This window comes from Myxine glutinosa, chromosome 8 (genome assembly GCF_964187855.1).
Source record: "Myxine glutinosa chromosome 8, kmMyxGlut1.1, whole genome shotgun sequence".
Lineage (NCBI taxonomy): Eukaryota > Metazoa > Chordata > Myxini > Myxiniformes > Myxinidae > Myxine > Myxine glutinosa.
Window position 1 is genome coordinate 87,335,787 of NC_136268.1, and position 25,856 is coordinate 87,361,642.

General features: G+C 42.9%; 1 protein-coding gene across 9 annotated transcripts in view; it reads left to right on the forward strand.

The window, feature by feature from the left end:
• LOC137432678 (dynamin-1) overlaps nucleotides 1-25,856 on the forward strand; it is a 240,133-nt gene that overhangs the window by 200,795 nt on the left and 13,482 nt on the right. For 2 of the 9 annotated variants that reach the window (XM_068124772.2, XM_078783465.1), the window contains exons 17-20: nucleotides 6,355-6,528; nucleotides 14,565-14,791; nucleotides 18,298-18,528; nucleotides 23,014-24,872. In XM_068124772.2, the coding sequence (XP_067980873.2) occupies nucleotides 6,355-6,528; nucleotides 14,565-14,791; nucleotides 18,298-18,528; nucleotides 23,014-23,137 (756 nt within the window). In that variant the 3' untranslated portion in view covers nucleotides 23,138-24,872. Of the gene's footprint in view, nucleotides 1-6,354; nucleotides 6,529-14,564; nucleotides 14,792-18,285; nucleotides 18,529-23,013; nucleotides 24,873-25,856 lie in introns of those variants that run through there. The other 7 variants (XM_068124769.2, XM_068124768.2, XM_068124771.2 and 4 more) reach the window with 4 other exon arrangements.

Genomic DNA, 25,856 nt, shown 5'->3' on the forward strand with positions numbered 1-25,856 from the left:
GTGAGAGAGAGAAAAGCCCTCGGAATCGGCTTCACCGCAGGAGATACCAATGATCCTGAAATCTTTGGTTTCTGCAGCGTGAAGCCGAGCTAGGTTTGAGGCAGGAGCACCAGCCCAGAGGGGAGAGCAGTATTCCATCAAGCTGCGGATGAAAGCTTTGTATGTGGTGAGGAGCTCAGAGGTGCCAAGGAAAGACTTTGCACGATGGAGGATGCCCAGTCGGTGACTGGCTTTGGAGGCCAGCTTGGAAATGTGGTTTTCCAAGGAAAGATCATGGCTGATAGTGAGACCTAAAATCTTGAGTGACAGAACTTCTTTAAGAGGATTGTTAAGAAAGCAGATGGGAGGGTTGTCCAGACGGTCTTTTCAGAGAGACATAGTGAGAGTGTGAGAAGACCTCCATCCATTGTTGAGACAGCAGAAGCAGAATGTCCAGAGTAGAATGACCTGGTCTGAATCCAAATTGATGATCAGAGATCAAGCTATTGGAGAAGATGAAGGATTTAATATCAGAAGCAATGATGGATTCCATGACCTTGATGATGATTGGGAGCAGGCTCCCAATTTGCATGCATCGGTGTGTAGTTGCATGGATCTGTTTTTCCACCTTTTTTGTGTAAAGCGGTAATATTGGCTGATTTCCAAGCAGATGGCAGGTGACCTTGAGCAAAAGAGAGGGTGAAGAGAACAGAGAGAGGGTGAGATAGAGCGGCAGAGCAGGATTTTAGGACCCGTGGGCTGATGCCCTCTGGTCCAGTTGCAGAATCAGAGTCGAGGTTTGAAAGAAACTTCTCCACCTTGTCAGGAGAGAAGGGCACAGAGTCCAGGAGCAGCTGCGTTTGACTGGGTAAGGTGGGTACAGAGAGAGATGGGTTTGGGACACAAGTTTTTCAGGTAAACACATAGTTGAGGCATTCAACTTTTTCACGTGCAGAGTCAGCTGTGTAGCCATTTGATATAAGGGAGGGGATGGAAAGGGAACAAACACCAGAAAAGGATTTGACCAGACGCCACCAGGATTTGGAGGAGGGAGACAGGTTTGAGAGTTCACTCTTGAGAGTAGAGAGATATTGTTTCCTGGCTCTCCCTGAGGTTAGACACACACTTGTTCCGGGCTTTGTGAAAGGAAATAAGATTGGGGTAATAAGGAGGAGATCGGGATGCACAGCCTGCTTGAAGCCCTGGAGCGAAGAGTGGTTGTAGCACAGCCCCCAGAATGCAGTTGCACAGAATGGAAAGTTGAGGAACAAAAGAGATTGGGTGTGCAGTCAGCCTAAATGATAGGAGTTTAACCAGGAGGGGGTTAGTGCAAGAACACGTGCATCCTGGGGTTTTTGGGGACGATTGTCAGGTTGAGAGAGAGAGCAAAGTTATCTGGAACCAAGGAGAGGCAGTTAACTACTTAAAGTGAGCCCTTAGAATACCATACTCAATTGTGCCCCAGGGGGGCTCGATTCACTTGAAGTAGTTCAAAAAGTTCACTGGCCTACCTGCAATGTGAGAAGCCTTGGAATTTAAGAAACTGAACTTCTTACAATGGCAGACCATAGAAAGAGATAGGTGGGTTGGTTTGACTATCCTTTCAGAGTGACATGGTGACACTGTGATGTTCTGGGATTGAAAGACATTGATGTTCCATTTCCCAGACAGCATATAATAATTTCCAGAGAGTGATATAGCTGCAGTTGGTTGATCAGTGCAATTGGGTACTGTACTAACTACAATGTGGAGGAGTTTGCATGAAGGAAGAGAGGGCTTTCTATAGCATTCAAGAGGTCATTTGTGTAGTTGAGGAACAAGACTGGACCAAAGACACTGCTTTGGGGGTATTCTAGCCTCCACTGGAAGAGTATTAATGGAACCCTCCCTATTAATGGAACCTTTTCATGGAGTAGTTACTATCAATGGAACCCTCCCAGATGAGGGTTCCATTGATAGTAACTGTATGAGTTAAAGTGGCTTTGTCTGCCCCAGTCAGAGCTTGGTAAATAAAGCAGGATGCTCAACTGTCGAATAACTAAGATATGTCCAGTGACACTGTCCTGACATATTTTGAGATTTAGGGCCTCAGACCATTTGCTGAAAGAGAAGCAGCAACATTTCTAGAGTTTGACCATGACAGAATCCAAACTTTTGGCCAAAGATTGAAAACAGGAAATAATTTACATTACAGCAATGATGGATTCCCTGACATTGCTTATGAACAGAATGTAAGGTTACTGATCTGTAGTCAAAAAGAGCTTTAAAAAAAAAAAAAAAAAAAAACTAACCTTCTATCTCCTTGGATATGCTTTTTTAGTGCAATAATGACCCTTATTGTCATCATGTTCCTCTATCAGGATCAACAGGCAAATTTTGTGATTTCTTTCTGTAGTCATCCACTAGTCTCCCGGTGTGTACCCCGGTTTAGAATAGGTACACCGTATCCCTGCGGCATCGTAAGAAGCGACCAAGGGTTGGCGTCAGGAAGGGCATCCGGCCATAAAAACATTGCCTCAAACAGGGAACCATGATTGTCATGGGGCCCGCAAGGCTAACCCCCGCTCTAGCAGGGAAAAATGGCCTCAAAACGATCATTCATTCATTCATTCAGTCATCCACTAGAAGAGGGGCAGTTTTTGGACTTCCTGGGCCACATTATTAGCTATAAGTAGTCATGAGCAAATCGTATCTCCAAGCTGGCTTCCAAAACTGGCTGTGACTGCCGCCTCGGAATTCTCCACCCTCCGCTATCCTCGGCTTTTAACATTGTACAAAGCTTTCATCTGGAGTGTCATGAGATATGGCCTTGTGTTGTCGGCTGATGCTGCTGTTTCTCATCTTTTCCCCCTCCTTCCCCCAATCCTCACCACATCTGTTTCAACTTCATTCTGTCATACACCTCCTTTCTTGCATGTTTAACTGTCCTCCTGAGTCCATTGTCTCGTGCTCTTCCTGACACAATTTTGAGTCTGCTGCCCACCACCGCATCATGGTCTCTCCCATTTCCAATACTGAGCACAAAGCCTGTTCCAAACCTTCGGGCAATTGATTGATCTCATTTTGCTGTAGTGCATCTGTTTGTTGTCACACATTTTCCGTTTGCTATATTTTTTTCTGTGATCGATCGTCCCCATTTGTTCTGCTCTTCCAATGAGCCTCAATATCTATAGCTTCCCCTGCTGGTCCATAGTATTTTAATTGGTGATTTAATTCACTATTTGTATTTGTGTCATTTGGTTTCAGTTCTTGCAAGCCTATAGTAAATTGTTTTGAATCAAGGTGATGTTGCGCTGATTCTGTGGTGCAATTGTGCTTCAAATTAAAGCATTCAGGGGATTGAGAGGACAGGTATATTTTCTTTGCAAAATTTTGTTTAGTTAAATGACCAACTTGCTCGATTACAGAGGTCTTTACATTGAAAATTGTGAAACTGCAGTCTTGCAGAGACGTCTGCCACGGATGATTGTCCATAACCACTACACAACTATGGGTATCCCCCAATATGCTTCTGTTCTTCAGCCATCCCAGGGATGTATGCCTGGGTGCTGTTCATTTTTTTTCTTCTTCATCATCTTCTTCTTAATGCTCATCTTCCTCATCTTCATGTTCTTCTTCGTGTTCTTCTTCTTCTTTGTTATTCTTCTTCATCTTCATGATTGTAAGTGAAATAATTGAAATGTGTACATCAAATTTTCCACCACTTTGGTTCAAGTGATGTTATAAATATCACTTTAGAAAAGATAATTTTCCAAGCAAGCGTAACAATTTTTTTTAATTTATTTATTTATTCTGAATTCTGTAAAACTTGCCTTTGAGCTCCTCCTACTGAATTATTGTGAGAATTTGAAGAAACTAGGGCATTGCCCGTACGTGGGTGCCCGTTCCTTGCCAATGCCCGTACTATATATATATCTAAAATTATATCCCCCCCCCCCCCCTCTATTTACATGAAATGGTTTGGTCCATTCGCAACGACCACAGAACCCCCCCCCCCCCCCTCTATTTACATGCAATGGTTTGGTCCAAAGCGAACGGTTTGGTCCATTCGATGTGATTCGATGATTCGATGTGAATGGTTTGGTCCATTCGCAACGACCACAGAACCCCCCCCCCCCCTCTATTTACATGAATGGTTTGGTCCATTCGCAAAGCCAAAGCGAACGACCACAGAACCCCCCCCTCTATTTACATGAATGGTTTGGTCCATTCGCAAAGCCAAAGCGAACGACCACAGAACCCCCCCCCCCCCCCCCCCCCCTCTATTTACATGAATGGTTTGGTCCATTCGCAACGGCAAAGCGAACGGCGAACGGCTAAATCGCCATAGCTCGGTAAGTACTTGTCCGATTAATTTCAAACCTTGAAAAGGCACATCCTCGGGTCCCCAGCAATATACCTGGCAAGTTTCAAGTATATCGGACCGGTAGTTGTCGAGAAACAGCGGTCACAGACAAACGTACAGACGTACAAACGTACAGAGATTACTGGAATTATAGATAGATGTATAAAAGTCGACTTTTATCAAAAGTTAGAATGCTATTTATGGTGGTCTTAATGCTGTGAAAAACAATCAGCAAAATCTTTAAGGTGACAACATTGATCCATTAATATCATCGGGTTTAAAGGAATTACAGACTAATATGACTGGGTGCTTATCAGACAAGCAGACTCTCTTCCAATAAGGATTTACATAATTATGTAGGTAGGTGGAGACCAAGCAAGAAGATGGGAGATTTGTGGAGATAGATGGAAGGCATATTTACTCCCAAATTTAAATTTTTTAGACATTGTACCATTCAAAATGACATTGAGAAAATGACCACGACCTTTGCCCCACTCGTATAGACCAGAAACTGGCAAAACATCCATTGATGATGTTATAAATGAAGACTATTCTTTTTCATTGTACGGTATTTGGAGGTCTTTGTATCGCAAGTGAAACAATCACTGGGGTGGGGTGTTGAAAATTAATTTTATGAAACCTTGTAATGGTTTGAATAAATAAACCAATGAATATTATTGTAACACCTTTTGTTTGTCACACCCATTTTGAGGCGTGCACATATATATTTTAATTTTAATAGCCTTCTATTTATTACTTGCGAAAATCGAAGATTTTACAACTATATTGGTTGGCCTTGTGCGTTTGTCTGTCTGTCTGTCTGCCTGTCTGCCTCTGTCTGTCTGTCTGTCTCTTTGTCAGTCTCCTACAGGTCACAATTTTCAACCGATCTTCACGAAACTTCACCAAATGGTAGAGTTGGTCATAAGCAAGAAGCCTGTTTTTGGGGTCAAAGGTCAATAGGTCAATATAGGCCAAAGGTCACCAACTTTGTCAAATTTCTAAAATCCTCAATTTTCATCCGATTGACTTGAAATTTTAAGAGGATTTGCATATCTGGTCACTGAATTCAACCACCAAGTATTTTTGAGGTCAACATAGGCCAAAAGGTCAACATAGGCCGAAGTTCCTAAAATCCTCAATTTTCATCTGATTGACTTGAAAGTTTACGATAATTTGCATAGCAGGTCACTGAATTCAACCACCAAGTATTTTTGAGGTCAACATAGGTGAAAATGTCAACATAGGCCGAATTTCTAAAATCCTGAATTTTAATTCTATCGACTTGAAAGTTTAAGATAATTTGCATACCAGGTCACTGAATTCGACCATCAATTATTTTTGAGGTCATCATAGGCTAACAACTTATTTTCGGGATTTTTCAAGTATCATGCTCTGCAAGACATATTTCTTTGTTTGTTTGTCTGTGAACAAGATATCTCAAAAAGTTGTTGACGGATTCGGACAAAATATTCGGACGAGAGGTGGTGTATGTGACACCGATGAAATGGTTAGATTTTGGTGAAGATCCGGAGTCGTATCCGGCCAGTAGAATTTTTAACTGATTCTTCACCATTGGGTGACGGTGAAAAACGATATATAGCAGGATATCTCAAATAGTTATGAACGGATTTGGACAAAACTTGGTGGACAGGTTGTGTGTGTGATGAGGACTAATCGAATCGATTTTGGTGAAGATCTGAATATGGATTCGGATACGAGAATTATTTAATTATTAAGTGATTCCTCACCATTGAGGGATTGGGCGAAAAGCGAAATTAAACATTATATTGATATACAACAACAAAAGCGATACACAAAAAAGATATGGATGACATGACTAAACTTAGGGGAAGAGTTGGTTAGGTGACAAGAACAAGCCGATTAGATTTTGGTTCAGGTCCGAATCCAGATCCGGCCTATCATTGGGATACAAAACAAACTGTTCAGCCTGGCATATGGGTATGCGCTCTACCGAGTGCCGTTCTCGTTGCTGCATGATTTTCTTCCCTCCCTATGCTCCAAAACAGCAGAGCGAAGGAAGTGAATCCGCGGCGAATGACAGCTTCATAACCTCAATGGATCCACAGTTGGAGAGGCAGGTGGAGACCATCCGTAACCTTGTTGACTCGTACATGGCGATTGTCAGCAAGGCCATTCGTGACCTTATGCCGAAAACGATAATCCACCTGATGATTCATAATGTAAGTTTTCTTGTATTTCACTTTGTATCTTTTTTTTTTTCTGATAAATATCTTGTGTGTTGTTTTTTTTGTTTGTTTGTTTTCTTTGAAGGAGGAAGGTTGGGGGGGAGGGGGAGGGGGAGGTGGAGAGCGGGAGTTTTCAATTGCAGATGCATTATGTTCGGCATGCCTCTTTCACTAGTTCATGTTTTCTTTATTCTTTTTAACCATCATCCTGATTTCGTTTTGGCTAACCTCCTCTCCAGCAAGGAAAATGGCCTTAAAATGCCTGTTGTTGTTGTTGTATCCTGATTTAATTTTCATTGGCCAGACATCGGAAGTCAAAGAATGAGAAGCAGTGGTCAACCTAGAAAGCATCTCAAAATGCAATGCCCATCCACGTCCGCTTTGTTTTCAAACTAAATTTGATGAAAACGACAGTTAAAAAAAAAAGAAGGTTTTGGGGGAATAAAATAAAATAAATAAATATAGAATATAAATAAATAATAAATAGAAGAAAGACTAAAATAAATAAATAAAGTTCATTTATAATAATAAAAGGCAATGTGTGTCAGTGTCTCCTGCATAACTCCAAAGCCATAAAACCTAGCGGTCTGAAACTTTTCATGCATACTAAGGTAACTCCAAAGGAGTGCATGAATGAAAACTGGGTGGTTGTATAAATATGAACACCCCTTTTGAAGATAAATAATGGCTCACCTTCATAAAAGGCTTTATCCTTGATCAGCTCAACATCACCTTGCAGGGGTCTTAGCCGCCATTTTGTTTCGGCTTATTCAAACGTGGCTCATCTTGGAAACACGATATACTCTCACGGACTAATTAAAGTACTGTCGGACCCCGAAATTCACATGGAATACATTCCTGGAAAATGCTGCAAAAGTCGAGGCATTGTTTGAATTGGAAAAATGGGGATAGGTTCCTGGCCTTTCGTGATTCATGAAAAATGCCGCAAATGTGTTGATACCACACATGTCGGACATTGTTTGAATGGAAAAAGTGGGGACAGGTTCCCGGTGGTTCCTGATTCATGGGGTAAATTTTCAGAAGATAAAAAAACACTTTTTTGATTGTGAATGCACATGATTAGCTTTTCATAAAAATGCCTACTAGTAAAAAAACAAGACCGAAAGTCTAACAGCGGCGTAGCCGGAATTGTAAAATATTATAAACCGCAAACACATATGATTAGCTTTTTAAACAGTCGCTAATGCTGCTTATAACATTAAACAAAGAAATTTGGAGGAATCCCGACATCCATGTGGTAAGTTTAACTTACAGAACTGAGGGAAGATCTATTGTAATCTATATACCTCACAAGGGTTTAGTTAATAACATGCTATCAAAAAACCGAGGTGAATTCCTTACTTCCGCGGTTGTTAGTCCATACACCGCTTATCATGGAATCATGAACCATATACTGCTTCAATCCATGAACTTTGTATTCACGACATTGGGATTAAAGTGTTATGTATTGTATTGTATGTATGTATTGGGAAACAGGGATTAAAGATCCCTGTTTGTCGTTAAAGGCGGCAAAAAGGGTTGGCGTCAGGAAGGGCATCCGGCCGTAAAACATTGCTTCAAAAAGGGGACCGAAAAACAACAACAACCACGGTTCCCGAAAAAGGCCAACCCCCGCTTTGCGGGGAAAAATGGCCTCTAAAGAAAGTAAAGAAAGAAAGTTGGTCATATTTACTATGTATATTATTATTATTATTATTATTATTATTACTATTATGAAAACGAAGCTGACTGAAACGATACACTACTGTATTAAGAAACCTGGGCTTAATTTGTCCGAAGCCCTCCGAAGGGTAGACATAAAGCATCAGGCCTATACGTACTGTTTTGTTGCAAGAGACGTCCCTCCGATGCTTTAGATATTTGATGGTTATTTTAACAATCGGTTTGTTTGTGTTTCACACTAAATGAAAAAGGTAAAGGTAGAGAATTGCGATTGTGATATACGACAGGTTCGACGATATGTTCGGCTTGAACGAAATTGGAATTAAAATGCAGGAGCGTGGAGAGTTACCCGCCGTATTGCCGTAATGACATCAGATGTAATCACATCACCCTGTTATGTGACGAGATCATCAGCTTTGATTGGTATAAGTTTGAGGGGACATACATGCATACAGATTTTTTTTTTTTTTTTTTTTTTTTTTTTTTGTATACAAGATCGAGGCTCGTGAAAGAGCGAAAATTAATCACACAGAAAGACAAACAGACACATAAAACAAATAACATCGGGAGCGGTAGACAAGATGGGGAGAGAGGGGGAAGGACACAAACACAACATTTGAGAGCAGGGACCGAGAGACATGGAGACATCGAGAGATCTGTGGGAGGGAGAGGGCTTTGGGGGGGAGGCATGTGAAGGGGGGAGGCATGTGAAGGGGGGGGGGGTGGGAGAGGTATAAACATATGGACACTGCCAGGATTTCCAGGAAATAAGTTGGAATTTCAAACAAGGTGGATCTGGGGTGAATTAGTGGGGGTAGAAAAGATCAAGGTTATGGATGGGGGAAGATAAGAGATGGTGGTGAACAGCTGTTTTAAAGACCTGGAGGGAGGAGAGGGATTGAAGGGAGTGTGGGAGTTTGTTCCACAGGCGGGAGAAAAGAGGAATGAAAGAGTGAAGGTGAGCAGAGAGCCGAGATTTCGGCAGTTTAACCATCAGAGGGTTGCTGGCAGATCTTGTGCGACCTGTAGGAATATTTGGGGGACAGAGCACGGAGAGAGCTGGGGGAGCAAGGCCGGAGAGGAGTCGGTAGAAGACAGAAAGACCACCTACCTGCCTGCGGTGAGTGAGTGAAAGGCCCTCAGAGATAGCTTCATCGCGGGAGATTCCAATGATTTTGAAAGCTTTGGATTCAACAGCGTGAAGCCGAGCCAGGTGTGAGGCAGGAGCACCAGCCCATAGGGGAGAACAGTATTCCATTGAGCTGCGGATGAAAGCCTTGTATGTGGTGAGGAGCTCAGGTGTGCCGAGGAAGGACTTCGCACGACGGAGGATGCCCATTCGGCGACTGGCTTTGGAGGCCAGCTTGGAAATGTGGTTTTCCCAAGAAAGATCATGGCAGATAGTGAGACCCAAAAGCTTGAGTGACAGAACTTCTTGGAGAGGATTGTTGAGAAAGTAGATGGGAGGGTTGTCCAGTCGATCTTTTCGGAGAGACATAGTAAGAGAGTGAGATTTGGCAGGATTGAAAGACATGTTCCACTTGTTTGACCAGTCTGTGATTTTGTCCAGGTCTTCAGAGAGTGAGGAGGCTGCAGACTGCCTATCTGAGGGAAGAGGAATGGAGCGGCAGAGAGTGGAGTCATCAGCAAAGAGATAGAGAGGATTTTCCAGAGAGTCAGAGAGATCATTGATAAAGACCAGAAAAAGCACAGGGTCCAGCACACTTCCTTGGGGAACTCCAGCCTGAACAGGAAGGGGAGATGAGAGAAATCCATTCAGGGCCACACGTTGACTACGACCAGAGAGGAAGTCCGCAAGCCATGCATGGAGATTTCCATGGATACCATAGGAGGAGAGTTTGGTGAGCAGAGCTGGGTGCCAGACCGTATCAAAGGCCCTTGATATGTCAAGGGAGACAGCTCTGATTTCCTGTTTGGCATTCAGGACCTCCATCCATTGTTGAGACAGCAGAAGCAGCATGTCCAGAGTAGAGTGACCTGGTCTGAAACCAAATTGATGATCAGAGATCAAGCCATTGGAGAAGAGGAAAGATTTCATATCCGAAGCAATGATGGATTCCATGACTTTGCTGATAATTGGGAGCAGGCTGATTGGTCTGTAGTTGCAAGGATCTGTTTTTGCACCTTTTTTGTGTAAAGCGGTAATGTTAGCTGATTTCCAGGATGCTGGCAGATGACCTTGAGCAAAAGATAGGGTGAAAAGAACAGAGAGAGGGTGAGATAGAGCGGCAGAGCAGGATTTTAGGACCCGTGGGCTGATGCCGTCTGGTCCAGTTGCAGAATCAGAGTCGAGGTTTGACAAAAAGTCGAGGTTTTGACAAAAACAAAACAAAAATGGACAAACACTGTTCTAGACGGCTTGCCCTATGGGCAACGTCGTAAAAACGACAAGACCAGGTACCGTTTGCAATGTTTATTGAAGGAATGTGATTATCGTTTATAAAAAATGCTTAACTACCGTACTGTAAAAAAAAAACAAAAAAAAAAACAGCAGGTACCGTTTCAAATATTTATTTACACAAATACTCACAAATTTTCAAATGATGATTATGAATTTCAATCCAGTGAACTGGATGAACTCATCAGAAGGGGATGCAGGTGAGGGCGCTGATGGGGATGCATGTGAGTTGTTCACTGAGGGGAAGGCAGGAGAAGGCAGGAGAAGGCAGGAGAAGGCAGGAGAAGGGAGGGACAACAGCGAAATAAGTTATTTTTTAAAATTGATTCTTCACCATTGAGTGATGGGAATAAAAGCGATATATAGCATGATATCTCAAAAAGTTATGGATGGATTTGGATGAAATGTGATGGATGTGTTGGGTGTGTGAAGGAAGAATCAATTTGATTTTAGTGAAGATCTGAATGCGGATCTGGAGCAGTGAATTTTTTTAATTTTAAAGTGATTCACCACCATTGAGTGATCGTGTCAAAAACGATATACCATGTGTTACGGATTCGTCACTTCCGTTGTTGTGGTTCTCATCCACTGTAAACATTTTTGGTTCCATGTACTATTATTGTTATCGTTTAAGTGAATTGGAGATAACTGTTTTCAAAAGGTAAAAAAAATTAATGTTTTAAAAAGAAACCGGAAACCGGATCTCGAACCGGATGAAGAAGAAGAAGAAGAAGAGGAAGAAGAAGAGGAAAAGGAGGCGGAGCAAGTGAGGTGGACAAGGAGCCGAGCTGCTTTGAGGTCTTGAGCAAACGCTGGCAAACGGGGGTCACGAGTGAACTTTGGGTTTCCTGGGAAAGGGATTCCTGCGACAGAGTTGTTATCGCTGTGACAGATAAACCTGCGTGACAGGTTTTGCGGTTGATTCCGAAGAGAATCGTTGGAGTGCCGTTATGCCTCGAGTACGGGCCGGTTGGCCATTTTGCCTCGCGCCCGATTTCGCATCGCTCTAGGCTCTTCACCTTGCTTCAACCATTTCACCGCATCCAGACGTTAACCTGGTGTGTGTGTGTGTAACGTGGATTTTGATTGGGAATTTGCGGTTCGCCGTAAGGGGAGCCGTTGAACGTCCATACCCGAAGGTGTGTTTTCACAGTCGCCTCTTGAGGGTACATTTGCCCATCTTTGGCAGTGTGACTGTCAACCGAACGGGATTCTGGTCTCGATACAACATCGTTCTGACGATCACTGGAGCGTGGATCGACTTTGGCTTGAAGCCGGGACAGAGACATTGGGAATGTTCTTTTAGCTCACTTGGAGCACAGTGAGTTATATTGTACGAAACTGATGGAACCATCATAGGAATGATATATTTGTTGTACAATTGATTAATATTGTTTTTGTGCTGTTATTCTTGTGTGACCTTAATACAATACTTGTTTGTTGGTAACAATTGGTGTGGTTTCACCATTGATCTTTGACACACAGAATAACACATCTTTCTGCCATGACTCCTCTCGGGGCTCGGAGGGACACCGTGACCGGGGTTTGGGGAGGAGCACGTAACACATGATATGTCAAAAAGTTGTGGATGAGTTATAGCAAAACTTTGTGAATGTGTTGGTTAGGCGACAAGAACAAGCCGATTAGATTTTGATTCAGGTCCGAATCCATATCTGTTCTGTCAGTGGAATACAAAACGTAAACTCTTCAGCCTGGTAGAGGTATGCGCACTACTCACCCCTCCTTCTCACCCCGCCTTCTCACCCCTCCTGCTCACCCCTCCTTCTGCTCACCCCTCCTTCTGCTCCCCACTTACATCTCCTCCTGATCCCCACTTACCCCTCCTCCTGCTCACCCTTCTTCTGCTCCTTGCTCACTCCTCTTCCTGCTCTCCTCTCTCCCCTCCTCCTGCTCCCCTCTTACTCTACTCATTATCCCCGCTCACTCCTGCTTCTCTCACTCTCGTCTTGCTCCCCTCTCACTCTCCTGCTCACCTTTCATCCCTCATCCTGATCCATCCTCACCCCCTCCTGCTCACCTCACTCTCAGGCTCACCTCTCACTCTCCTCCTGATCCCCACTCACTCCTGCTCCCTGCTCCACACTCATCCCTCTTCCTGATCCTTGCTCAACCTTCTCCTGATCCCCGGTCACCCTTCTCCTGATCCCCGCTCACTCTCCACCTGCTCCCCTCCCTCTCCTGTTGCTCCCTGCTCACTCTTCCTTTGCTCCCCTATCACTTTGCTTCTGCTCCCTGCTCACTCTCCCTTCCTGCCCCCCCCCCTCACTGTCCTGCTCCTTCTTGGTCTCCCCTCCCCTCCTCTCCCCCACCCCCCTCCTCTCTTCTCTCTCCCTCTCCCCACCCTCTGCCTCCCTCCTTTTCCCTCCCATCTCTCGTTTCTCTCCCACCCCTCCTTTCTCTCCCACCCCTCCTCTCCACATTCGCCCCTCCCCCTAACTAAGATTATAAAACTAAACCAAGAATTAAACTAAACTTGTAAAACTAAGAACTAAGATTTTAAACTAAACTAAACTTATAAAACTTATAACTAAGATTTTAAAAACCATCCCCGGGCTTAGCCCGGGAAATTGAGAATATTACCACAAGTGAACTACAATTAGAGGCAGTCTGTGGTTCGGTGACGATCCTAAAAAGAGTTCTCAGAACAAAACTTTGAGAGCGACAAAAATTAAACACCTTGGTCCACGAACTGTGATCATTGTAACCACTAGGGGGTTTTTTTTGTTTTTGTTTTTTTGTCATCGCTCAATTTTGCCAATGCGGAATCTTAATGACCACTTGGCCTTCCAAGATGTCTTGCATTATAATAGTGGACCTGCACTGTCCTTGTGTACCTGATATTTGATTGGTGTCCTTGATCTACATTTTCAAATTGTGACTTAATTAACAACAATAGAAAAATGATCACAGTGTGGTCACCAGCTGCGACGTGTAGAATCAGGAGGATATCCATTGCAATATGCGCTACCAAATTCGACCAGTCATTAAATTATACGCATGCACAAGCATCTTTTTGTCTTTCAGTTCTGGTCTTGTCCTTTGTTTTGCGACGAAACATGCTTCATCAACTGATTACATATAATGTATGGACGTGAATGTTATTCCTGTTAATGTTAATGTTGATTCATTAATGTTATTTATGAATATTAATTCTGGGTGGCAGAGGGATAATTTGAAACGGGCTTGGTTGGTAGGGGAAGTCCGAGTGTATGCACATGCGCTATTCAAAAAGGCACCCCAACAACAAGAAGTTGTCGCAGCTAGAAATCCAGTCGCCTGAGATCAGCTGATTCACGCGCGCATGTTTCTATACATGTGTCTCTGATTTTAGACACGTTGAGATGTTCTTATCTCGTACCAACGCACGTCCGAGTGTATGCGCATGCGCTATTCAAAAAGGCACCCCAACAACAAGAACAACAACGCGGTCCTCTCATAGAGCTGCTCGTCGCAGCTAAAAAGACACCCCAACAACAAGAACAACAACGCGGTCCTCTCATAGAGCTGCTCGTCGCAGCTAAAAACACCTTTTTGATTATAACTTGAATAATCTTCCTCCAATTTGCATGATGTTTAGTTTTATGGATACATTGTAGATGGGGACACGTTTTCGTAAGTTACACTATATACCTAAATGTTGAAGATCAAGGTCATATAGTCATCTGACAATAATATGGCCGTCATTGGATCGTGGGCTCCAGGGGAGGCTTGCCCTTGGCGATTGCTGTGTGATTGCAGAAATATAGTTTCAGTCTTGCATTATTCACCTATTTTTGTGTCGAGAAGCACAATACAAAAGATGTATAAATTTGATCAGGGGTGCAGGTGTGAGCTATTTTGTCTTGCCTACCGAATGGTTTCCTTGTATTTTTGTCGTTGAGTAAGCTTCAGTGGCTTCTCCTGACAGACGAAGGAATTCATACACTCGGAGCTGTTGGCACATCTCACCATCGACCAGGAAGGCCTAATGGAGGAGTCTCCAGAAGTGGCACAGCATCGTGAGGAGGTCCTGCATATGTACCATGCATTAAAGGAGGCCCTTAATATAATTGGTGACGTCAATGTTGGCACAGTGACCACACCATTGCCACCACCTGTTGACGACTCCTGGCTTCAAACTTCCTCTGGCCACAGGTATGAGCCTGTATGTTAAGTCTTTGCCCCCTCTTTCTTTCCCTTGCTTTGCATCTAACAATCAAAGGATCCCTAACATATGCAACAGTACACATGAAGTAAAAGTTGAATTTTGAATTTTTGCAGAAAATGCATGTTATAGTTGAATTTGTATCACAAACATGTAGACTATATTAATTTTAATAAGCGGGAACTAGTGTGATGTATGAAACAAAGGATAGTCTATTCGATTTAAAATAAATGATCTATTTTTTATTAATTTTAATTAAAACTATTGCAAAAACTTTATATAGATGCTTGTAAAATGTGAAATTTTTCTTTGCAATTATCTTGTTAGATTATGTCTAAAAGGTTTTGCATTTTTTGCTGTCTGTCGTTTTTTTTCTGGAAGAGAATTTGCTGTAATCATGAATTCGAATCTCAAGAATAAGAATTTTTTGATTGGTGTATTTGCTTATAGGCTGACAAGATGGCCAAGAGGTACGCACTCTCGCCTCTAAGCTGTCTAGCCTGAGTTTCAATCCCGACCCAACTATAAACTGTCATCGTGGTGTTTTTCAGGCAGGGTGATTCTTCAATGTGTATGCCATCCCTGTACAAACAACAACAACATGCATTTTACGGCCATTTTCCCTGCTAGAGCGGGGGTTAGCCTTGCGGTCCCCATGACAATCTTCTCCATTTTGCCCTATTTTCTGCATCTCTCCTTGTTAACCCCCTTGCCCGCATTTCTTCTTCCACCACCTTTGGGCAAGTCTTCCCCGTCCTCTACTTCCTTCTACATTCATTTCCATCACTCTTCTCAACCAGTCACTTTCATCCTTCCTCAACACATGACCAAACCATCTCAACTTGTTCCTCTTCACAGCACCAATCACAGACTCTATTCCCATCATCTTTCGCAATTCATCATTTGTCTTCCCTCTCTCTCTCTCAACGATACTCCACACATCCACCGAACCATTCGCATTTCCACCCTTTCCAACCTTCGTTGCTGCTCTACGTTCATTACCCATGTCTCGCTCCCATAAATCATAACACTTCTCACACATGCAGCATACACCTTTCCTTTCAGCTTCAACGACACTCCCCTCCTCATCAGCACACCACTCAGTTCCCGAAACTTCTTCCATGCACATCTCACTCGAGCAACCGTTGCCGAGTCTGATCCACCTTCTCCATTCAGCATGTCTCCGAGGTAGCAAAATGTTTTCATACCTTCCAGCTTCACGCCGTCTCCCAGATCCAACTCAACATTTCCTCCATCGGCAGCTCCCTCTGTGCACACCTTACATTTGAATGTAGCTGCCACACTGGTTAATGACCCTCTCAGACCACTACATTTTTGATCAACCCACTCAGCGCACATTGTACATTGAATTGAGTTCACTCCGACACCCTTCCTGCACATAGCACATGGCCACTTCCCAGTTCTTTCCACCTCACCACATGCTTTACCACTTGCCATCACCTTCATCTTTCCTATATTCACCTTCAGACCTTTTGTCTCCATACATTCCTTCCACTTGTTCATCTTTTCCTTCAGTCCATCCATACTTTCCGCAATCAACACCAGATCATCTGCATACAACAACTCCCACGGTAAACCCTCCTTTACGTTGTGAGCCAGCACCTCCATCACAGCTACAAATAGTAGTGGACTTCGTACCGACCCCTGGTGCACTCCCACCTTCACCTCAAACTCACCACTGTTCCCGCCCTTCGTCCTTACAGCTGTGCGCGCTCTTTTGTACATTGCCATCACTACTCTGATCAACCATTCCTCCACTTCTAACTTCCTCAATGCCCATCTCAATACTTTGCGTGGAACCCTATCAAATGCTTTCTCCAGATCAACAAACTTAAGAAACAACTTCTCCATGTACTTCTCCTGCAGCTGCCTCACAATAAAGAGCGCGTCTGTCGTTCCTCTTCCTGGCATAAATCCAAACTGCATTTCGTCAATCTTCACTTTCTTCCTCATCCTCCTCTCCAACACCCTTTCCATTACCTTCATTCCATGCTCCAATAACTTTATCGCTCGGTACGAGCCACACTCCAGAGGGTCACCTTTCCCCTTGTATCGAGGGACGAGGGTACTCAGTTCCCAATCCACCGGAATGCCGCCTTCTTTCACCACCAGATTACAGATCTCTGTCATTCTCTTCACACCCCAACTTCCTGCTGCCTTCAACATATCTCCCACAACTCCCGCCGGCCCTCCCACTTTTCTACTCTTAATTGCTTTTATCGCTTCGTCAACTTCCTTCTCAGTTATCTTCTCTGCCGGTCCTAAAACTGGGTTACTCTCTATGTTGCCATCCCATTCATTCTCTGTATTCAACAGCATTTCCATATATCTTTTCCATCTTCCTTTAATTCCATCTGGGTACATCACATCATCACATCACATCACATCATCCCTGTGATGGAGGTTAAATGAGTGTCCCCTCAGCCGGCATTAGTTGGTGGATGTTAAAGGTCCCATGGTATCCTTCACGAAAAGTAAGCGAGCTATCACCTGCACCATGAACAAATTACAAATTCCTGCCCTAACCAGCAGAGGGCACAGCCATGCCCTCGGCCAACTATGCTACCTTGCAGACTTGTGCCTCATACGAACAAATAACATTTGCATGTAGCTTTTCAAAGCGTACACACATTTACATCATATCGATATTTAATGCTGAGGCAAGTCAGCAACTGATGGATAATGAGTTCGTATTTTGGGACTGACAAGACCCACTAAATCCAAAAGTGGCCACAAAAGCGAGACCATTCAGCCTTACCAAGAGAAGTTTAGCTTGGTTTTTAGGTCATGTGATCATGACATTGTGAACCTTCATAGTATTGTCAAGAATTGGATCAAGCTCGTGGAAAACAATGGGGAATACCTTTTGTATTAATGCCGCCGCACACCAACTCGTAAAGTTTCAACATGTTTAAACTCATGTCCGCCAGGGAAAGTATTGATATTGTTATTCAGTCACAGACCAAGTTGGCTCATTAATGACCTCTAAAAGTTGTTCCACAGAAACCTTTGATCAGGTACTATGGTATCGATCAGGTATCGTCAGGTACTATGTGTGCACAGATCACCATTCTTTGAAATGCAATGCATTTTGTTTTAATGTTCAGTTCTCTTTTTATCAGTTGAAAAGGTTTCATATGAGGTGTCAGGAGCCCTTGAATTATCAACTTGCATGAGTTGTTTTTATTGTGTTAACCTACGAATACAATTTGTGACTTGGTTACCATTCAGCTCCTCTTTTAAAGAAAAAATATTGCAATGTAAGATACCTTACTGCAATTTAGATGATGAGTAAGAATGCTTTGGTAACTTGAAAGCTAACAACCTCTTTCCAACATTGGGAAAAGAGATTTATTGCATTTGTGCAGCATGTCCTACTAACCATCTTTATTCTGCCTGCTCCTTCCCTTTCCTTGCTTTCTTCATCCTGTATGCATAATTTCCGGTATCGGTCTAACTTCAGACCTCCCGCTAGTCCGACGCCTGGCCACCGGCCTGTTTCTGTCCACATGCCGGGGCGTCCAACGTCACGTGGCCCTTCTGGTGGAACCAACGTAACGGGATCAGCCACTCCATTGGTGCCTCTGGCTGGTGGTCCCCCGGTTCCAACGCGCCCGGGCTCACTTAACCCCCCACAAGCAGGAGACCCGTTTGCTCCACCACAAGTGCCATCTCGGCCCATTCGTGCTCCACCAAATGTGCCCAGGTATGGATTGACCTCCCTTTGCTATAAAATTATGTTTATTTACAACCCTTGCTTCTTCAATCTTTGCTTCTTTAATCTTTGCTTTTTCAAACTTTTCTTCTTTAATCTTTTCTTCTTCAATCTTTGCTTCTTCAATCTTTGCTTCTTCAATCTTTGCTTCTTCAATCTTTGCTTCTTCAATCTTTGCTCTTTCTCTCTCTTTCTCTCTCTCTTTCTCTCTCTCTCTCTTTCTCTCTCTACTCTCTCTCTCTCTGCTCTCTCTCTCTCTCTCTCTCTCTTCTCTCTCTTTCTCTCTCTCTCTCTCTCTCTTTCTCTCTCTTTCTCTCTCTTTCTCTCTCTTTCTCTCTCTTTCTCTCTCTTTCTCTCTTTCTCTCTCTTTCTCTCTCTTTCTCTCTCTCTCACTCTCACTCTCACTCTCACTCTCACTCTTTTTTTTTTTTTTTTTTTTTTTTTTTTTTTGTATACAAGATCGAGGCTCGTGAAAGAGCGAAAATTAATCACACAGAAAGACAAACAGACACATAAAACAAATAACATCGGGAGCGGTAGACAAGATGGGGAGAGAGGGGGAAGGACACAAACACAACATTTGAGAGCAGGGACCGAGAGACATGGAGACATCGAGAGATCTGTGGGAGGGAGAGGGCTTTGGGGGGGAGGCATGTGAAGGGGGGGGGGGGTGGGAGAGGTATAAACATATGGACACTGCCAGGATATCCAGGAAATAAGTTGGAATTTCAAACAAGGTGGATCTGGGGTGAATTAGTGGGGGTAGAAAAGATCAAGGTTATGGATGGGGGAAGATAAGAGATGGTGGTGAACAGCTGTTTTAAAGACCTGGAGGGAGGAGAGGGATTGAAGGGAGTGTGGGAGTTTGTTCCACAGGCGGGAGAAAAGAGGAATGAAAGAGTGAAGATGAGCAGAGAGCCGAGATTTCGGCAGTTTAACCATCAGAGGGTTGCTGGCAGATCTTGTGCGACCTGTAGGAATATTTGGGGGACAGAGCACGGAGAGAGCTGGGGGAGCAAGGCCGGAGAGGAGTCGGTAGAAGACAGAAAGACCACCTACCTGCCTGCGGTGAGTGAGTGAAAGGCCCTCAGAGATAGCTTCATCGCGGGAGATTCCAATGATTTTGAAAGCTTTGGATTCAACAGCGTGAAGCCGAGCCAGGTGTGAGGCAGGAGCACCAGCCCATAGGGGAGAACAGTATTCCATTGAGCTGCGGATGAAAGCCTTGTATGTGGTGAGGAGCTCAGGTGTGCCGAGGAAGGACTTCGCATGACGGAGGATGCCCAGTCGGCGACTGGCTTTGGAGGCCAGCTTGGAAATGTGGTTTTCCCAAGAAAGATCATGGCAGATAGTGAGACCCAAAAGCTTGAGTGACAGAACTTCTTGGAGAGGATTGTTGAGAAAGTAGATGGGAGGGTTGTCCAGTCGATCTTTTCGGAGAGACATAGTAAGAGAGTGAGATTTGGCAGGATTGAAAGACATGTTCCACTTGTTTGACCAGTCTGTGATTTTGTCCAGGTCTTCAGAGAGTGAGGAGGCTGCAGACTGCCTATCTGAGGGAAGAGGAATGGAGCGGCAGAGAGTGGAGTCATCAGCAAAGAGATAGAGAGGATTTTCCAGAGAGTCAGAGAGATCATTGATAAAGACCAGAAAAAGCACAGGGCCCAGCACACTTCCTTGGGGAACTCCAGCCTGAACAGGAAGGGGAGATGAGAGAAATCCATTCAGGGCCACACGTTGACTACGACCAGAGAGGAAGTCCGCAAGCCATGCATGGAGATTTCCATGGATACCATAGGAGGAGAGTTTGGTGAGCAGAGCTGGGTGCCAGACCGTATCAAAGGCCCTTGATATGTCAAGGGAGACAGCTCTGATTTCCTGTTTGGCATTCAGGACCTCCATCCATTGTTGAGACAGCAGAAGCAGCATGTCCAGAGTAGAGTGACCTGGTCTGAAACCAAATTGATGATCAGAGATCAAGCCATTGGAGAAGAGGAAAGATTTCATATCCGAAGCAATGATGGATTCCATGACTTTGCTGATAATTGGGAGCAGGCTGATTGGTCTGTAGTTGCAAGGATCTGTTTTTGCACCTTTTTTGTGTAAAGCGGTAATGTTAGCTGATTTCCAGGATGCTGGCAGATGACCTTGAGCAAAAGATAGGGTGAAAAGAACAGAGAGAGGGTGAGATAGAGCGGCAGAGCAGGATTTTAGGACCCGTGGGCTGATGCCGTCTGGTCCAGTTGCAGAATCAGAGTCAAGGTTTGACAAAAACTCCTCCACCTTGTCAGGAGAGAAGGACACAGAGTCCAGGAGCATTTGGGTTCGACTGGGAAAGGTGGGAACAGAGAGAGATGGGTTTGGGACTAAGGATTTCGAGGCGAACACAGAGTTGAGGCATTCGGCTTTGTCACGTGCGATGTCAACTGTGTGGCCATTTGAGGTAAGGGAGGGGATGGAGGGGGAACAAACACCAGAAACGGATTTGACCAGACGCCACCAGGATTTGGAGGAAGGAGACAGGTTTGAGAGTTCATTCTTGAGTGAGGAGAGATAGTGCTTCCTGGCACTCCTGAGGGTAGACACACACTTGTTCCGAGCTTGGTGGAAGGAACTGAGATTTCCTTCAGTTGGATTAGCCTTCCAAGAGGCAAAGGCAAGTTGTTTCAGGGCAACTGCCTCACCACAAGATTCAGTGTACCATGGACGACGGGAGGAAGGGTAAGACAATTGAAGGCGAGATGGGATAAATCTGTGCATGAGAGAGATCAGTTTGCTTTGGAAGAATTCCCAGGAAGAATTGATGTCAGAGGCAGTGGAGATGGGAGACCAATCTAGACGATTGATGGCTGCTTGAAGACCGTCCCAGTCAGCCTGAGTGAAATGCCAGACTCGTCGACGCTGAGGAGGCTCTCTGAGAATGGCCAGAGAGATGTCCACTTTGACAAGCACTCTCTTTCTCTCTCTCTCTCTCTCTCTCATCTCTTTCACTCTCTCTCTCTCTTTCTCTCTCTCTCTTTCTCTCTCTTTCTCTCTCTTTCTCTCTCTTTCTCACTCTCACTCTCACTCTCACTCTCACTCTCTCTCACTCTCTCTCTCTCTCTCTCTCTCTTTCTCTCTCTTTCTCACTCTTCTCTCTTCTCTCTCTCTTTCTTTCTCTCTCTCTTTCTCACTCTCTCCTCTTTCTCTCTTTCTCACTCTCCCTCTTTCTCTCTTCTCACTCTCCCTCTCTCTCACTCTCTATTGCATGCCATTTTAATTTTATCTGCCTGCTATATTACCTTTACTATTTGCCTGGTTCCCATAATTTATCTTCTAATTTTGCTGGCTACCCCCCACTCTCCCTCTCCCTCTCCCATTTGAAACTATGGTTAATTATACACTGCTTTGTAATTATCTACTTCCTCCAACTTTTCAACTGTGTGTGTGAAGCTTGTAGCAACAGGCGATCTTTACATTGAACAAAACAATTTTGTACTCTTTTTGTACTCTTTTGAAAATCTGCATCGTGGTTTTTATTGTGTTAGATTAATTGGCGGTAAAAGATGGGGGAAAAGGTGGAAGAGGGCTGGTTCCTTTAAATAATAATTGTTGAATAACAGTTCCTTTAAATAAAATTTTAAGTTGAATCTGTCTTATTTGTTGTGTATGTATTGCCGCCATATTTGTTTGCAATTGCCCTGCATTGCGTTTGTATATCAGAAAAATAATATGAACTTTGTATTGTCTGTTACTCGTGAAATCGAAGATTAGTAAGTGTATTGGTTGGTCTACACTTATTCTGTCTTTGTTTGTACAACAATCGCCTGCAGGTTGCAATTTTACACCGATATACACAAAATTTATCGACCTGGAAGAGATAGTCAGAAGCTACAAGCCTATTGTTTTGGAGGTCAAAAATGTCAAAGGTCAAGATCACATAAAATCGTCAATTTTCATCTGATTGACTTGAAATTGAACGCAATTTGCATATTGGGTCACCAATCAAAAGCTATGAGCTTATTATTTTTGAGGTCAAGGGTCAAGGTCACAATCGTCAGTTTACATCCTATTGGCTTGAAATTTGAACATAATTTGTATATTTGGTCACTGAATTGATTTATCAATCAAAAGCTAGAAGCCTATTGTTTTTGATGTCTGTAGGGTGAAGTCGCAGCGACTGATTTTGCAAGTACCAGTCTATGACCTTTTGTTTTGTTTTTCTTTGTTGTTAGTGGCACCAACTATTGCAATGATTAGCTCAGTTATTTTTCGACGTTTTATCTTGTTTAGTTTTCCCCCCCTCCAATGTGTCTTGTCTCTTGTAGACTTGGTTATACTCTGTCATAATTTCCTTTGCTTTATTTTTGACCCCTTATGGAATTAATGACATTTAAAGATATTTGTTTGGGGAATAATTTTGATGGATGCATGTTCTCCCCTCTCTTTCATCCCCCCCTCTCCCACCCCATTCTTCATTTGGTCATTCGTGCTCAGTGCTTCCTTCCCTCCGTCATTTGGGCAGAATCAGAGTCAACCAACAATCATCCGTGCCCCTCCCAGTGTGCTGCCACCTTCTGTCAGCCGTCCCCCCCCCTGCAATTCCCCGGCGACCCCCTAACCTACCTCCAAACCTAATTGATTTTTGATTTCTTGATGTAAACATTGTCATTTTGGCCATCGATTCCTTCAGCCTGTGCTTATAATGCCTGTTGGAGTTACGCAGATGTTTTTTCCATTTTGCAGATCTGCAAATAATGATTCCACTCTCTCAAATCTGTGCATATGCTGACAAATGTTTCTCATAAATACTCATATTTTTGTTTTTTATCTTAATTTGTTTTATGTTTTTGCATCCAAATACTTTATATGTTAAACATTGTGAGTACTTAATGGACGTTCGATACCAAATTGATGCTTGGCCCTTTATTCTGAAGAATATGTCGTGAATATGCAGTGTAGTGTTGTTTGGAGGAAATTGTTGAGTCAAACTTCAAAGATTGTTCACAAAGAACAAAGCAATGCAGAATGTCTTGTTAATATTTTGTGAAATTTGTCTTAAAGTCAATTACTCCTAATGATTCTGAAACGCAGTGCATGTGTTTGAATGCCAAATTATGATCACACTAGCTTGGCCCAATTCTCAGATTTGATATTGATCCAGTGAGTCATAGCCATTTGAGTGGTGTGGGGTGTGGCAATATGGCAGTATGCCTTTGCAGGAGATCCTTTGGAGATTCCACATAATATATTGTGAGGAACAAGTATTAGGATTGAGAGAAGAAGAAAAAAAATTGTATTTTTGATGCATGAAAGTGTGTTTTGAAATTTTTCTCAATAGGTTTTCTTTACAAAGTTTCATATGAATCGGGGAAAGCTTTTCATTCATGTTACACTTTAATAAAGCATGCTTTGCCTAAATGTGGTATTTGTAATCCTGTCTAAGTGGAATCATTTTTTTGACGAATTATGCTGGTGCAGGATTAATTTGATGATATCCTTTCTTTAAGAGTAGGAGAGAGAGGCTTTCATTTATAAAGTGTTCCATGCATTTGGGTGCCGCCCTTTGTGCTCGCCATCATGTTCCAGATTTCCTTGATGATACATTATGATGTAGGCACTTCACTTGTCTAGTAGAAACGTCAAAAAATGAAAACATTTTGATATCCAGAATGCATAAACAATGATGATAATTTTTTTGTTATTATTATTATTATTAGTATTATTATTATTATTATTATTATTATTATTATCTAAGCACATGTTTTGGCCTGTGGGCTGGATACTTTCATTTTTATCATTGCATCAGAACATGTGACATGTGACAATGCATGTCGATTTGTACCTGCCATCCTGTGAATGGCCAGAGATTGATGAATGTGGAAAGTTCAGACAATGAGCATTTCCGTATTTGTTATATTTTTTTGGAATCATTTAATTTCCATCGTAATAATTTGGGCAGGAGAATAATCATTTGAGAATTGGAGAATTAAGCACCCAGAGCCTTGACCGCATTCTGACATCTATGTACAAAACGTAGTTTTGATGTACAATTGAGCATTGTCGAGGCAGGTGCGTTGCGATGCCTTGAATGGAAATTAAATGTGTGGGTGTTCAAGTTGTGCAAGCCAAGGGAAGGGAATTGTTGAAACGTGCAAATGGAAAGCATTTAAAATGCACAAAGTACTCTTCTGCAATATGTTCCTTGATTTTGTTACATATGTTAAATGTGTAAATAATTATGCCTTGCTGGAGTTTCTACTTGTTTAACCCTGTTTTGCCACAAACGTCTCTGCATGTATGAGCAGTTTAACTGGCTCATCCGGCATAAATTGGAAAATAAATTGCTGTAATTATTCAAAACTATTTCGTTCCATTTCTTTTTGGAGGAAGGGTAAAAGTTCAATATGTACATCGTCGGCTGTTCATGGTAGGATACAATCATTTATTTACCCTCTGTATCCATGGATATTACTATTATTCCTAATTTGATGCCTGACATTTCAGCTTTTTTATTTTTTGTTCTAATCGTGCATTTGTAATCTGTGTTGATATTCGTCCAAGAAACTATACTACAAATGCTCCGGTTAATTTTTATTTTTCATTTGTATTAACATTATTTTCCATTTGCCTCCCTTTTTTGCCCTAACATTCTGAACTTTGCTAACCCAACTAATCTTGCTCTCTGCCTTTTTCCACCTTTCCCCTGCTGCGGGCTTGGCCTTTCTGCTTGCTCTTGCTTTCCTGGACAGTCGTCGTCCCCCACCGTCTCCATCACGCCCTGTGGCCCCTCGCCTGCCCGATAGCAATTTAAACTAGAACTTAACACGTGTGCGCACATTCACTATATAACATAAAGGCCCAGTTATTGTTTTATTTCCATGCCATTTGACTGTGATTGTGGTTTATCATTTGACGACCTAAATCAACCTGAGATTTTGAGAAAAGACAGGATGGTTTGTTTATCAAGCACCACACTCCCAAATCATGTATAATTATTGCACCACTAATTTAATACAGATAGGTGAATGTGTGAGTTCGCACGCAGATCTACTTTATTATAGCTCCGTGTGGCGTACTTTATTATAGCACCCCCTAGTGTGTGAAGAGTCCCAGACCAATACTCTGGTGAGGCTCTGCATTAAATACTGTCTTGTGTTTTTATTTTTTTTGTGTGTGGTGTAACACAGTAATCTCATAAACTATGTAGTGAATAGTTGTAGAAATGAAAAAAAAAAATTTTTTTAATCTGGCCGTTTAATCTCATTGCTATACATTTCTTAATGCAGCACATCTAAAGCTGATTTTGACTTGTACATGAGTCATTGTAATGTATAATA